At 35.1% G+C, this 16,103-nt stretch overlaps 1 protein-coding gene across 1 annotated transcript; it reads right to left on the reverse strand.

Moving 5' to 3' along the window:
* Positions 1 to 4,173: 4,173 nt before the first annotated feature.
* Positions 4,174 to 9,502, reverse strand: LOC130472568 (zinc finger protein CONSTANS-LIKE 9). The gene is made up of 3 exons (XM_056843931.1): positions 7,654 to 9,502; positions 4,876 to 5,021; positions 4,174 to 4,786 (listed from the first exon to the last, which is right to left on the reverse strand). Exons 1-2 carry the CDS (start codon positions 7,938 to 7,940, stop codon positions 4,895 to 4,897), a joined length of 414 nt encoding a protein of 137 aa, XP_056699909.1. The 5' UTR covers positions 7,941 to 9,502; the 3' UTR covers positions 4,174 to 4,786; positions 4,876 to 4,894.
* Positions 9,503 to 16,103: the final 6,601 nt, after the last annotated feature.

The following is a 16,103-nucleotide window of genomic DNA, read 5'->3' on the forward strand; positions in this document are numbered from 1 at the left end:
CTGGGACGGACAAAAAAGGAAAGTGTAACAACTAATCTGGGACAGAGGGAGTATATCATAGCTCAATTCCGATTTGTAACGAAAGAGTTGCGAGTCGTTTTCTAAAACCAAGTCGCTTTCTAAAACCGTACATGCTTCACCATTTGCGCCATATCTTACGTTATTCAAATGATTCTTATTGAGTTAAAAATAAGGATTGTAGCTTTCCTAAAAGTTATCATATGCACAAAAGTGAGGTCGGACGCGTAAGACATGGCCTAACTGAAAGGCTAAATCGCGTCTCATATATATCAAAGATAAATCTAGTGTTCACCCACTAAAAATATATCTAGGGAAGTAAGAATCAAATCCACAGGAAAAAAAGTGTTAACCTAAGACAATAATTGAATCAAGAAATATTAAACTACTAGTAACCAAACAATTGGCTTCTAAAGATGTGCTAACTACAAGTAACCAAACAAGGTGGGTGATTTGAATATTAAACTAAGACAATTATTGAATAAAGAAATATCAATATTAAACTAAGACAAAAATTGAATCAAGAAATATCACCACGAATGCAGACTAGGATTGGACAACAGACAACAACAAATAATCCATAACCAAAACTAGGAATAACATGCATCTCTCGATTCTTATGAATCCCTTAGAAAATAGAACTAGCAGGCTCTCGCAATTTACCAGCAATATTCCTATCTAATATTCCTAGGTCAAAAGCATCAGATTATACCTCTCGCCGCATAATCTAAGGTTAACCAAACTCAATCAAAATAGTCCGGTCGAACATAATTGATGAAAAATTAATACAGACTATAGAAATCATGATTAAAAATCAAAATTGAAACCAATCCATTCCCAATCAAACATTCATGGATCTCGTAAACCCTAGAAATAAAATACTCACATATATTGAAATTAAACAAAACAAGCATATTAATTGAATGCATAATTGAAATTAAAGAATTGAAATAAAGGAGAATACAAAATTGAAGAACATAAGTTGAAACTTCAATTGAAATTAAACTTGAGTTGAAATTTACAATGTTAAATAACAAGGGTTTTTTAGAGAACTAAAACTAAGAGAATTAAAGTGCTTATAATAATAGATGTCTTCTAAAAACTTAGCATGTAGTATTTATAGGCTTCCTAAAAGTTAAGAAAAAAAAGGAAGTCATTGTATGGGGATTTAGTATTCATTCTTTTATATTTGCATTTTTGAATGTAGGTTTTAGAGGCTTGACAAAATCCGATTGAATTTTGCCAAACACGCTAAACTTTGAGTGGTTTATCAAGAAGTGTGACTACGATAGTTGACTTGATTTGGACAATCCAACAAGGGGGGTCAATTTCAAGAGTCGCGCTAATGACGTTAACCGGTTTTTGAACATTGAAAAATCGAAATTCAAGATAGAGTAGGGCCCCTACGGCTTTGAACACTGAATTTCGACGGAGTCGCCACCAAAGTTTTGGAAAGACCATGACTCGGATAAGGCATTGGAATCGAAAACCGAATAGAGATATGAATTCGGGAACGAGGCACTTATTTATAAAGATTGCAAACTTTGGTGAATTCTAAACAAGGATCGTTTTCGTGTAGAAAATCCTAGCATGATACTAATTTAGGCGGGTTTGGCATGCATTTAGAACAATGAATTTGCTAAAATGTTGGTAATCGCTTCGCTTTAATCAAATTTAGGGAACCTAGGCCGATTGTCCAAAAATTATCTTGTTTAAGTGTGATCAAACTCTGTATGTTGTTGTTTAGCATGTGAGGTGATGAAAGCAATAAACAAGTAAAGCAAATCATCACAAGCATATTGTATTGGGTGCATAGAAGTAAAATTCTACACCGCCTAAAATGGACTAGGTGTAAAACTTGAATGAATTGTAAAGGTGCGGAATTGAAATAAGCGATTAAATAAGCAAGCTAGAGCATAATAATCGAAATTGCAATAAAGAATTGAAAGGTGCATTCTTGAAATTCAAAGGGGAAAAAACTTAATTCAAGTGTGACATGTTTTCCCTTGAATCAAATTTGTATGAATCTAACTTTAAAACGAGAGTATCGTCGATTTTGAATTGAAATAAAAGATTGAACTTGAATATTGAATCTTGAAATTAGGAGGCTAAATATTCAAAAATAAAAAGATTTATGCTAGAAAAATCTCATCTTTGACATGCTCCAAGACTTGAGTGTTCTAATTTAAAGAGATTTTGCTCTCATTTAAACATCCTTGAATATTGAATATTGAACATGAAACATGAAGTTCATGAGTACTAGTTTGAAGAATGGTTTGCACTTCTTAAAACATCCATGAACATTTACAAAATTGAAGGCTTTTGTAAAATTGTATGATGATTGCTGTAAAGAGTATTTTCAAGAGTGAAATCTCATTTACTAATCATTATTTTCGAAAATAAGTTGTAAAGATTGAAACTTTGAACTTGAAATAAGAATATGAAAAATCATTTAAAGGGAATTTCAAGATTGAAATCCCTTCAAATATTACTCGTTTATTGTATTTCATATTTCATGTGAGTATGAACTCAGATGAACATCCTTGGACAATTTTGTAAGATTGAAATAAAAGAGGTAGAAGCTTGAAATCGAGAGATTAGAGCCTCGGAATTACCTATGTTTTCTAGGTTGAAGCTTCCAAGCTCGGGCCCCAATTGCTAAAATGTAGAACTTGTATTTTGTGTTTGCTTTTTGAAAGAGATTTGTATTTTGTGGGAAAATTCGTTTAGATTTTCGGCTCTGTTTTTGCTAATTTCTTCTTCCTCCATTTTGTGTGGAAATTTGAGGTATTTTTATAGGAAAATGTTCGAATACTGCCAACAGGTGCATCGCCAGGCGCTGGACCAGCGCTGGGCGTTAGGCCAACTTAGAGCCAGGAGTCAGCCCTCCTGTCAGCAAGACAGTTGCACGTACTTGTCCTTTAGGCAAGTATGTGGCCTTAAAGGACAAGTGTACCTTTATTTGTATATGGCTTGGAGGCTAAGCAATCCGTTTTGAATTTCGTACATGAAAGCAATGTTTTTGAGCCGTTTTCGGGTTTGTTGATTTGTACTGAATTTTGCTCGGTTTTGGTGGGTCGCGCCCAGGATGCTCGATTTTGTGGGTCGGCGCCCGAATTGAAAGTGCTTAATTTTATTTTGAGTAGAAACGTGCCTGTAAGACTGATCGTGGCATCCGCTTCGCGATATTGTGTTTGGATTTTGAAATTGTGTTTGGAATTGAATTTTGTATCAAGTTACGGGATGGGAACGGACTACGGAATTGGATTTTGGATTTTCGAAATTGGAACAAGTTCATTGTAGTTTTGCAATTGGTGCTTGCTCTCGAAGTTGCCCCAACTTGAAGCTAGGTCGATTAGGATCGTCATCGTCCGTAAACAAAAAACAAAATATTGAAAACTATACCGAATATACCCTTAGTATTGAGATCTTGTCTTCAGACAAGTGGGAGACTAAAGGAATTATGTGGATATTTTCGGCAATAACTATAATTAGAAAACATTATGGAAATAAATGTTAAGTTAAATTAGTCATTCATAATTACTTACTAGAGAATAATTATGAAAGTAGGTTACAATTGGATTGGGCCTACAACTAATTTAGCTTAATTCCTATGAGGTCACACATATAAGCATTAATTGGAATAAATAATTTGGGCCCGAAAAGACCATAGATGGCGGCTTACTAAGATATAAGGTTGGGTTTTTTACCTAAAATTCTCATATTATAAAACAGATATAATATCAGGAATTAAGGATCAACGTTATTCAAGTGTATGACACAGAAAATAAAAAAACACAAAAACCCTAACCTAAAACTCAAAACCGCGCCCCTCCCTAGGCAAGCAACTCTCTTCCGTACTAGCATACGTACGATCCATTCTGTGCTTGTGGACTTAATAGAGGAGCTACAAGTGGAGCTCTAGGATCTCAAAAGCTAAAAGGAATTCACACTACAACGGGATTATTCCTCAATCATAAATTTGATTTGCATTATCATGCATGCGATCCTATGACAGACGTTAAAAATTATTTCCTGAAATTCCGCTTTACGCATCTGTATATACTCATTCTTTTATCATACTTGGTTGCATCTTTTACATTTGTTCATTCATGTGTATACCACAATACATAATTGTACTATATGGTCCATATGGACACCTGAAATGCCAAAATATTATTATTGCAAAACCAAATATATCCTATGATTACAATAGATTACAATTTACACTTGCAACTCTACGGTTACTTCCGCGAAAAAAACAAGCAATGTACATAAATTCTACAGAGAAAATTACCCAAACACCTACAACTCCTCTGCAAAAATAAATAAAGGAACGCTCACCAGTTCCCCTTATAGGACTTTCGGTTCTACATACAATGGTGATACAATGGTGATAAGACGCCATAGAAAGCTATGGCAGACGTACATAGAAGAGAATAAGAAGCCATATGAAGTTGTGATTTCCTAGCAGACAATTATACATTAATACCTGGCATGTATCAGGTGCCAGAATTTGCCAGCAGGAGAATCTGGAAAGACTAATCAAAATGATGGGAGCATATTGTCAACGACAGAGACTATACTCAATACTCCGAGTGCAAACCATCTGATGCTAAGGCAGAGCCACCCTTCATGTTGAATTGTTGATGGCTATTTCATAACCATCATATATGTTCCAGATGTACAATAAAATAACAGGCCAGAAACCAAAAGCTGCAGTGAACCACATACTTTGTACACCAAAGATTATGTTGCTTACACACTCCTGTAATACAATCATGTAATTAGGAAATAGAAACAAAATAATTTTAAATCATTCCATAAAAGATTAGATTCAAAAATTCTATTACTTACAAATCTAAGAATTTAGTCTTCAGTAGCTCCTGGTATTCAGAGGATCATAATCATAAGCTTCACCAGCTTTGACAAATCGGCCCTTCACACGCTTCCTAACATCAGCCCTGGCTTTCCGGGATGCATATCTCACTCTTTTCTCAAACCTAGTTGTAATAAGAAACGAGACATGGTCATGGTTATTTTCTTTTTCCCCTTCATATAATAAAAACAAAGTGAATTAGCACCAAGTTAACTCTGGAAATCATAAGGAACTACCACTTTTTAAAATAAAAAATATTACCCCTCTAATCCGAAAATAAAAGTCACGTATCATTTTAAAAGTTTGTCCAAAGTAATTCTCCCCTTTTCTATAATAGTAATAGTAATAGTTTATATTTCAGGTTTCCTATTATGCCCTTAAGATAAGGGACGGGGAAGGGAAAAAATAACACAACTATTATAAAGGACATTTTTGTGAAGCTAATTAAAAAGCTTGGGACAATGTGATAGCCACTTTAGGATGGAGTATACATACACAAGAAAGGGTTACTACAACGAAACAACTTCCAGCTGATGTGCATTACCAGCAATGGTTTTTGGACCAGACAAGCCAATATCCTAGCCTTCCCAAGTGTAGAAGACATTCGAGCAACATTGACAATACTCACGTAATTTCACAAAATGGTCAAACCATGTCAGGAAAATTGTGAATTATTTGACAGTAAAGGCTAGGATAGAGATTTTTACGAGCAGAGCAAATATATCAAGCATCTAATAAAATTTTCAATTAACTAAGACTAAAAGTTAGAATCAGATAGAGATTTTTGGCCAAGTTTTAAAAACTAGCGGGGAGTATGGTCGTGCGCTTACTTTTTACAGCATGGATAACTTTTAATCATCCTCCACAACCCAGTAATTCCTACTTTTTAGCGAACACATAGTCTGTCCCAATCTCCCTGATTTCTATATGGGTTCAAAGCTCCAATGCAGTAGGTAAAGAAGTAGGAGTGAATTCATCTGCCATGGGTAGTCGCTCACCCGCAGTTCTTACAGCAGCTTGTTGTAATGCCTAGATTTTCAGGTGGTTCACACCCTAGTGGTAAAATCCCTAAAATCAATTAAAAATAAATGTCCTGTTCTCTCCTCTCTTAGCCTCCACCGTAAAGCTAACATGTATCCATTCCAGAAATACAAATCCTGCCTCTATGCTTATTCAACAGCCCCCATGCAACCAAGCGCAATCCTTCAACTTATATAGCTCTCTGTTCCTCCTTCCCCCAGTCCTGCTGTGGCGCAGCAAACCTCTCAAATTCTCAATTGCATTCGTAATGTTAATCACCTTTATCTACGCCATGAGTGCAAACTGGAACGGAAGCTAAGCTAAACTCCCTTCCTTTCCCTTTTCCTCAATCATCTATTTATCTTCCACTCAATCCAACTCCAAAGAGCCATTAATAGTGGTCAGACCTCTGAAACACCTTTCCATAATTTTTCCTCGCAATATATTCCCTAAAAGAGTCATCGCACACCTGTAACACTTGTAAATGTCCTAGCTTACAGTCTGTCTATTAGACAAAGTGGGCAACCGACACTATGAATCGACTGCCTACATTAGGCTCCACGAATCCAAATATTTCCATGATCCGTCTCAGATTTAAACGGGTAAAAAAGTCGACCACTATGATAGCTTCTTTCGTCGGATTTAACTCTCTCCCCTTAGTGGTTTGCACCCACTACTAGTGACTTTCTCTACTTAATAGAAACGACTCACAACTTGTGATCACCCGAAATTTGAATCCCTCCACTTTCCAAGAACCAACCACTTACTAGCAACACCACTTATAGAGTTATAGCACCACATTTCATAAATATCCATCCTCAACTGACAAACTATTCAGTATCTAGTGTCTACGTAATTAAGAAGTAGCTAATTGCCTGACAGTAGAAAGTTACTTTGCACTTTTCTGTCATTGTGAATCCCATGAATATTGATCAACAACAACAATAACAAACAAAGCCTTAGTCCCAAAATAATTTGGGATCCACCAACATGAACCGTCCACGAAACGTGAAGCAAGAAAAGTAAAAGGTTATGTTAAACAGAGTAAACACACAAAATTGAGAAAGTGAAGCTGAGGCACCTCTCTTTGACTATGCTTAATGTTATCTTCTCTTTGACTAAGTGTTAACTCATCGTTAATCATTTACTTGATTTGAAGATTAGTAAAAATCAATTTGTAAGTTAATTTGATGGTGGGCAAGTTATATCCACACTCTACTTTTCTTTCAACCCTTATTCCAATGGATAACCTTTAGAAGGCAAAGGGACATGGAGCCTCATGTGAACTATGAAATTTTCACGATCTTGAGGTTGTTATTGCCAGAGAAAAAGAATAGGATCTTACTTAAATTTTCTTGGGGTAGTCATGTCCATTTACAAAATTTAGGGTTAAATGAGAAGGATCTTACAATGACAAGGATGAGAAGAAATCCCAATCCCACATATATGTATTATATAACATGGTTCCTTAGCTTATTCTACAGCTTCTCTTCACAGCTCTATTTTACCTATGTCTTTTCTTGGACTCCACTGTACAACCAATTCTAATAACCAATCATTTCTTTATCTAACAAGACATATGAGTGCATATGACAGATGAACAGGAATAATAATCAGAACTATAATGAGTAGACATTCAGAAGGCAATTTATTATCAACTGAAACACTAAGAACACAGCAGAATTTTGAGAGCATTCATCAGAGACCAAAAGTAATATTTTTTTCCAGATGCTTACTTCCGGGCCTTCTTTTTCTCCTTGTATCGCATAACAGCTTCAGTTCGACTAGTGGATTGGAAGGAACTATCAGGACAGGGAGGGAACCAGGGTGGCTCTCCAAGTAAAAGCGCTGCAGAAGCTCCACAGTCCTGATAGTCCCCACCACTGCTATCTCCAGTAAGGCCAGAAAATGAGAGATTAGAATGGGCTTGCTTTGCTGCAAAACCAGGGTTTGGTTCAGTTTTGACACTCATCATAGAGTCAGCAGATGCTGCGTTGCTGCATGCTGGCAGGACTTGAACCATGATTCCAGCAGATGCCCCCTTAGTAGCAGAAAAGTATCATAACCATCATCATTAATAAGAACAGACACATACCCAGCTCAATAAGCAGTATAGAATAAGTAACCCTGAATATATCTTACAAGAAACACACTTTTCAGTTTTCACAGTTGAACCAAGAATAACTAACTTATTCAAGCACTGGAAATAGTAGAGCCTGATAAGTCTTTGAAAGAACTAAATAAAAAAAACTATTAGCATTAGCTTCACCATGCAATTTAGGGTTTTTTTTGTCTCATTCCACTACCTTAAACTTCATCCCTCCCTATTCTGTTCCCCTCTTTCCATGCCCATGATACTAGATTATGGATTCAAAATTCTATAAAGGACATATAACTGCTACTACCTTCATTTTCTAGATTTCAACTCACTTTTGTTTTTCGTTCATTTTTCTGATTTCCACTCAATTTTACTTTATTCCCTTTATGGATATCTTTTAGTCAGTTTTCATCATCTACTAGACTACTACCCACCTTACGGAAATCTCTTACTCTCTATCTCTCTCCTCTTAAAATTACATGTACACACATGGGAGGTCCACTTTTTGTGTTTTCCTCGGTTTGTGTTGCTACAGAAACTGAGTGGAAATCAATAAAAAAAATTGGGAGAGTAAGAGTTAAAGAAATAAATCAAGAGATCATCAAAAGTTGACAGAGAGGAACAAGGCAAATCCATAATTAAAATGGTATGTAACTAAATGCTTCTAAACTGTGGAGTCATGTAATACCCATTACACATGGCTATGTAGGTGGAAAAGGCTTGTAAATTTATGAACCAAACATGGTTAAGAGTTTAGCTAACATAATTTAGGATTGTTAAAATTAAAAACCACAGGGATTTGTCAAAGGGAACAAGAATTTAATATTTCAAAAATTAAAGACTTGGAGTTAGGAACTTTGGATACTAGAAAGATAGAGAAATAGGACAGCTGGTTGATAGATGTTTGCTTGGTGCAGGAGCATTAATGAAGCAAACAAGTAACGGATTTTGCTTGGGTGTGATGATAAGCTATTCAACATAAGTTCCAAGGTGCTTAACTATATTAAAAAGGTCCATTATTATATCCTACGATTGAACTTGCAACATGATCTTTTTGGATATTGTAGAAAACGTACTCCAGTTTCAACAGAATATTGCAAATTGCCAGATGCAACAATCAGCAAGTAGCTTCTCAGAGATAAGCTAAAAAGTGGAAAATTCTTCTAGGGTTACTTCGTCACAACCAACACCTTTTTCTGTAGCACCTCTTCTGCCAAGATAAATAGCTGTTTACCAAACCAGCAGCAGTGATTATTCTTAGTTTATAGATAGTAAGGGTTATTTGATAAGACCTCCCATACTCGAATTTTGTATTTGTTACGAGATATATGTTAGGTGTATATTTTAGGGATATACATTACGGAAATTAGGAGAGATAATATGTTACCATAGAAGATAATTAAGGAGAGATTATTAGGAGTAAATTGTGGGGCGTTATTCTTGGCTATGGGTACAAGAATACAACATACTTTATGTAATTATGATGAATGAGAAAGCAGAATATATTTTGGAGAATTATTTCTTATAATTGGCAATTCAATGGAGTTATGGCACAAGCGATTAATGTGAGTGTTTTAAGTAATTAGAATAAAGATGGTTGTGATGTAAGTTATCGTGCAAAACAACCTAGAAAGAGTTTTCCGACTGGTAGTAGTAGAGCTAGTAGAATTTTTTGACTCGTTCATTGCGATTTGTGGGGTCCGAATAGTATCCCTTTTTCGTGTGGAGCATCTTATTTTGACTATTCTCGATGATTATTCAAGAGCACTTTGGGTTTATCTATAGATCTATACTGAAACTGACATCAAGAATGACACATGCAACTTTCTAGTGCAAAATTTTCCAGCCAAAACCCCTGTCCTAAAAAACATACTTCCTTCGTTCCTTAATCGTACCATTTGATTTTTACACTATCCATACTACGACTTTGGCCATTTTTTTGTGATTCATGCGTAAGAAAAAATTGTAGTGATTTGGAAACGTGTTAGATTTGTATCGATATATATTTTCAAAATATCAACTTTATAATTTATAGTTATACATAATTTGAGATATTAAGAGTCAAAGTAACGTGTAGGAAAAGTAAACGTCAACCATTGTGCAGTATTTAAGGAACAAAGGAAGTATCTACTTTATTAATTTTTTTATATTCTCTTCTTTTTTATAAACCGTCTATGTATGGAAAAAAAATATTGGATTATGGAATATGTCAACATTACACAATTTTGGTAGTTAAATCCTCATTATCAACAATAGAAAATATATTTACTCAATATTTCGGTTAAATTAGCATATTAGCATATCGAATATTCTTGTCGAATTATCATATTAATAAGCATATAAAATACTACGTAATACGTGGTAACCGAAAATTGCAGATTAAATAATTAAATAAGCATGTTCAAGATTTACTCCGTATTAATTATGCATTAACTTAAGGAATACATATTTCAGTTTAATATTATAGAAAAGACGGTGAATAATAATTTTCGAATATTCGTGCGTGCACATGACATAATCTAGTTTATTATATAATAAATTGGAAGTTGAATTTATATTCATGAATTTTGTTGCACGGGTAGAGCGACAATTTAATCAAAATATAAAAATAGTTCGGAGTGACAATGGGACCGAACTCAAGTGCTTTAGTAACTATTTTGTGAAGAATGGTATAACTTTTGAGACGTCATGTAAGGGAACACCGCAACAACTGGTCGAGTAGAACGTAAACATAAACATATATTAAATGTTGCTCGTGCATTGCATCTACAGGGTCACTTGCGTTAGAAATTTCGGGGGAATGTGTGATGGCGGCATGTTAATTAATAGGACTCCTTTGAGCATGCTTAATTTTAAAACAACGTATGAATGTTTATTTGTAAAAGTTCCTTATTTAAAAGCAATTCGGGTAATTGGGATGTTTACCTTATGCTCGTAATCAAAAAGCAAAATGTGAAAATTTCAGAGTAGGGGTCGTAAATGTATTTTTCTTTGTTACCCATTTGCTAAGAAGGGATGGTTATTGTATGATTGGAAGAAGAAAGAGTTTATGGTTTCACGTGATGTTGATCTTATTGAACATGTGTTTCCTATGGGTCTAAGCAATGGGGATATGGTTACAAGTGAGGTTGTGAGTACAAAAGACTTTTATGATGACGATTTTGATGAGTAATGGGGGGGGTGATGGGATGGTAGGCCTGCGGTCACAAATGAAGAGGAAGTACACGCAGTAAGGGGAGAGTAATGAGGAGATGGTGCAACACGTGGATCCAGTCTAGTGCTCATGACGAGGGCGTAGCAACAAGTCAACAACTAATATTTAGCAGGCTGCTGGGGAAGTGGAATGCAACAAGCAGATGAAATACAAAGGTGTCTTAAATGGGAAAAGGAAAACGAGTGAAGTTTCTAATTCTCGTTATCATGGATTTGTTACTCATATTACCGTGAAGAAGAAAAGTCCATCTGAGAATTCACCATCTCCATTGCCTTCCTCGGGTACTCCTTATCCTATTTCACACTTTGTATCTTGTGCACGGTTTTATAATAAGCACAGAAAACATATATAACAGCTCAGAATGCAACTGAACCTCCTAAAATATTTAAGGAGGCAGTGAAACATGAAAGATGGAGAAAGGCAATGGAAGAAGAAACACGAGCATTAGAAGATCAGAGCACTTGGGTGTTGCACTTCTACGGAAGAAAGCACTTGATAGTATTTGGATTTATAAGGAGAAACGGGATGAGGATGGAAATTTGCAAACATTGAAAGCGAGACATATGATATAAAGAAATAAGGCATGAAAAGTAAAGAAATTACTTGAATCGAAAATGGAGATCTTGCTCCAAGAATTTAGAAATCTAAAGACAATTAAGCAATAAAACTACACCAGAAAGCAATAACGGTTTGTGAGAGTGTATCACTAAGAGAGATAAGTAAATAACTGAAAATAAACCTAAAGACACACTCCACACATGTTAACTAAAGGGTAGTCTTCTATTTATACTAAGGGGAACATGTGCCTTAAAGATATGGTTGACGTTAGATGTTGCATGGGGTCCATCAGGTCTTGCACGGGCCCTGGAAGAGATGCACGACCCTAACTGTCAATTTTCACGAGCTATTGTCTGCACGGCCCTGGGAAAGCTGCAAGGTCCTTTAAGCAGCGTGCAATGTACCACTTCACTTAAAAATATCATAACTCCATTTCTGCTCGTCGAAATATGGCGTGTGATAACTTGTTGGAAACATATTGAGATAATATATCACCTCCAAGTTGAATCACCTCAAGATTTTGAGTATATCAGGAGTTATGGGCAGTTAAATTGACCCTTGTGCAAGTACTCTTTTGAATCCTTCCGCAACGACTTCAAACCATTCGGGGTGTTTCCCCGTTGTATAATACTTCCTTGGATCATGTAATTGACCTCATGGGATACTTCTACTCTATCTCTTAATTCATGTAATTCATTTGTAGATGGTAATGAGAGAGAAGCAATGAAGCCTTAGGGCTATGCTCGTTCCTCGTGGATGTGGCTCTTCTCTCTTTTGGATTAACGTGACTCCTTATTCCAACGCGTTGCTTTTACTTGACCTGAAAAATAGGGAGAGAAGATCTATGCATAGAAAATAAGAAAAGAAATACAAAGGAATAGGATTTGCTCTAAATGCAACTATATGCAACTAAATTACACTAATATGTACACAAAAGATATCCCAATTAGCTCCTAAAGATGTGCTAATTACAAGCATATCAAGGAGTTTATCCCCTTTAATGTGTAACCATTTGATGTTAAGTTGTAGAGCTTGCTGAAGACCTTTGTGAAGGGTGGATGCTTCAGCCTAAAGGCACGGGAGGTCTCTAGGTTGTAAGTATGGGCCGCAATTGTTGTCATTCGTTATTCCTTATGATAATATTCGCAGCTATTGAGCAGGAAGTGCATGAAGCTTCAAAATTGTGTCTGAAGGCTTCCGAGGGGGAGGAAACCAGAAAACATGGATTATATGTCCATTGTTAGTAATAATGGAGTCGTGTGAGATGAAAGGGGTACCCTTAAGTTGGTGGAAGTTCATTTGTGTTATGAGTTATCATTCTTTATAGGCATGATGTAGACACCTAAAATGTGTCTTCCCTAAAATGTAACATGACTGGTTTGTTTAGCAGTCCGAACCAGAAACATATGGGCCCACGCTTGCTAATTAGACATACAAACCATATTCTTATTTTACAAGACAATCTTTGGGCCTAATCCAACTACTAAGCCCTAAAGTTAGCTCATTTATGGTTCAGATATGCCAGATAATCCGATATAACCAAAATCGAGCTTACTCCGTCCATAAGATCTTGATTAGCCAATGCATCTTTAATAGTTTAATAACCCTTCATATAAGCTTTTAATTCATACTCCCTCTGTCACAGAATAGTTGTTACACTCTCCCGGGCACATAGTTTAATGCGATAAGTAGTAGTGTGGTTATCAATTGTTATTCTATTGAAAAAGTAGATATGATAGGAGTTAGTGGGGTATTTTTTTTAATTGAATGAGAGAGGGTGTGGGGACAAAAAAAATTTAGTGGGAAGAGAGAGACAATATAATAATTGTAGGGTCGTTCCTAATTTAGAAGTGTAACAACTAATCTGGGACGGACAAAAAAGGAAAGTGTAACAACTAATCTGGGACAGAGGGAGTATATCATAGCTCAATTCCGATTTGTAACGAAAGAGTTGCGAGTCGTTTTCTAAAACCAAGTCGCTTTCTAAAACCGTACATGCTTCACCATTTGCGCCATATCTTACGTTATTCAAATGATTCTTATTGAGTTAAAAATAAGGATTGTAGCTTTCCTAAAAGTTATCATATGCACAAAAGTGAGGTCGGACGCGTAAGACATGGCCTAACTGAAAGGCTAAATCGCGCTCATATATATCAAAGATAAATCAAGTGTTCACCCACTAAAAATATATCTAGGGAAGTAAGAATCAAATCCACAGGAAAAAAAGTGTTAACCTAAGACAATAATTGAATCAAGAAATATTAAACTACTAGTAACCAAACAATTGGCTTCTAAAGATGTGCTAACTACAAGTAACCAAACAAGGTGGGTGATTTGAATATTAAACTAAGACAATTATTGAATAAAGAAATATCAATATTAAACTAAGACAAAAATTGAATCAAGAAATATCACCACGAATGCAGACTAGGATTGGACAACAGACAACAACAAATAATCCATAACCAAAACTAGGAATAACATGCATCTCTCGATTCTTATGAATCCCTTAGAAAATAGAACTAGCAGGCTCTCGCAATTTACCAGCAATATTCCTATCTAATATTCCTAGGTCAAAAGCATCAGATTATACCTCTCGCCGCATAATCTAAGGTTAACCAAACTCAATCAAAATAGTCCGGTCGAACATAATTGATGAAAAATTACTACAGACTATAGAAATCATGATTAAAAATCAAAATTGAAACCAATCCATTCCCAATCAAACATTCATGGATCTCGTAAACCCTAGAAATAAAATACTCACATATATTGAAATTAAACAAAACAAGCATATTAATTGAATGCATAATTGAAATTAAAGAATTGAAATAAAGGAGAATACAAAATTGAAGAACATAAGTTGAAACTTCAATTGAAATTAAACTTGAGTTGAAATTTACAATGTTAAATAACAAGGGTTTTTTAGAGAACTAAAACTAAGAGAATTAAAGTGCTTATAATAATAGATGTCTTCTAAAAACTTAGCATGTAGTAGTTATAGGCTTCCTAAAAGTTAAGAAAAAAAAGGAAGTCATTGTATGGGGATTTAGTATTCATTCTTTTATATTTGCATTTTTGAATGTAGGTTTTAGAGGCTTGACAAAATCCGATTGAATTTTGCCAAACACGCTAAACTTTGAGTGGTTTATCAAGAAGTGTGACTACGATAGTTGACTTGATTTGGACAATCCAACAAGGGGGGTCAATTTCAAGAGTCGCGCTAATGACGTTAACCGGTTTTTGAACATTGAAAAATCGAAATTCAAGATAGAGTAGGGCCCCTACGGCTTTGAACATTGAATTTCGACGGAGTCGCCACCAAAGTTTTGGAAAGACCATGACTCGGATAAGGCATTGGAATCGAAAACCGAATAGAGATATGAATTCGGGAACGAGGCACTTATTTATAAAGATTGCAAACTTTGGTGAATTCTAAACAAGGATCGTTTTCGTGTAGAAAATCCTAGCATGATACTAATTTAGGCGGGTTTGGCATGCATTTAGAACAATGAATTTGCTAAAATGTTGGTAATCGCTTCGCTTTAATCAAATTTAGGGAACCTAGGCCGATTGTCCAAAAATTATCTTGTTTAAGTGTGATCAAACTCTGTATGTTGTTGTTTAGCATGTGAGGTGATGAAAGCAATAAACAAGTAAAGCAAATCATCACAAGCATATTGTATTGGGTGCATAGAAGTAAAATTCTACACCGCCTAAAATGGACTAGGTGTAAAACTTGAATGAATTGTAAAGGTGCGGAATTGAAATAAGCGATTAAATAAGCAAGCTAGAGCATAATAATCGAAATTGCAATAAAGAATTGAAAGGTGCATTCTTGAAATTCAAAGGGGAAAAAACTTAATTCAAGTGTGACATGTTTTCCCTTGAATCAAATTTGTATGAATCTAACTTTAAAACGAGAGTATCGTCGATTTTGAATTGAAATAAAAGATTGAACTTGAATATTGAATCTTGAAATTAGGAGGCTAAATATTCAAAAATAAAAAGATTTATGCTAGAAAAATCTCATCTTTGACATGCTCCAAGACTTGAGTGTTCTAATTTAAAGAGATTTTGCTCTCATTTAAACATCCTTGAATATTGAATATTGAACATGAAACATGAAGTTCATGAGTACTAGTTTGAAGAATGGTTTGCACTTCTTAAAACATCCATGAACATTTACAAAATTGAAGGCTTTTGTAAAATTGTATGATGATTGCTGTAAAGAGTATTTTCAAGAGTGAAATCTCATTTACTAATCATTATTTTCGAAAATAAGTTGTAAAGATTGAAACTTTGAACTTGAAATA

The sequence above is a fragment of the Spinacia oleracea genome, chromosome 4 (genome assembly GCF_020520425.1).
Source record: "Spinacia oleracea cultivar Varoflay chromosome 4, BTI_SOV_V1, whole genome shotgun sequence".
Taxonomy (NCBI): domain Eukaryota; kingdom Viridiplantae; phylum Streptophyta; class Magnoliopsida; order Caryophyllales; family Amaranthaceae; genus Spinacia; species Spinacia oleracea.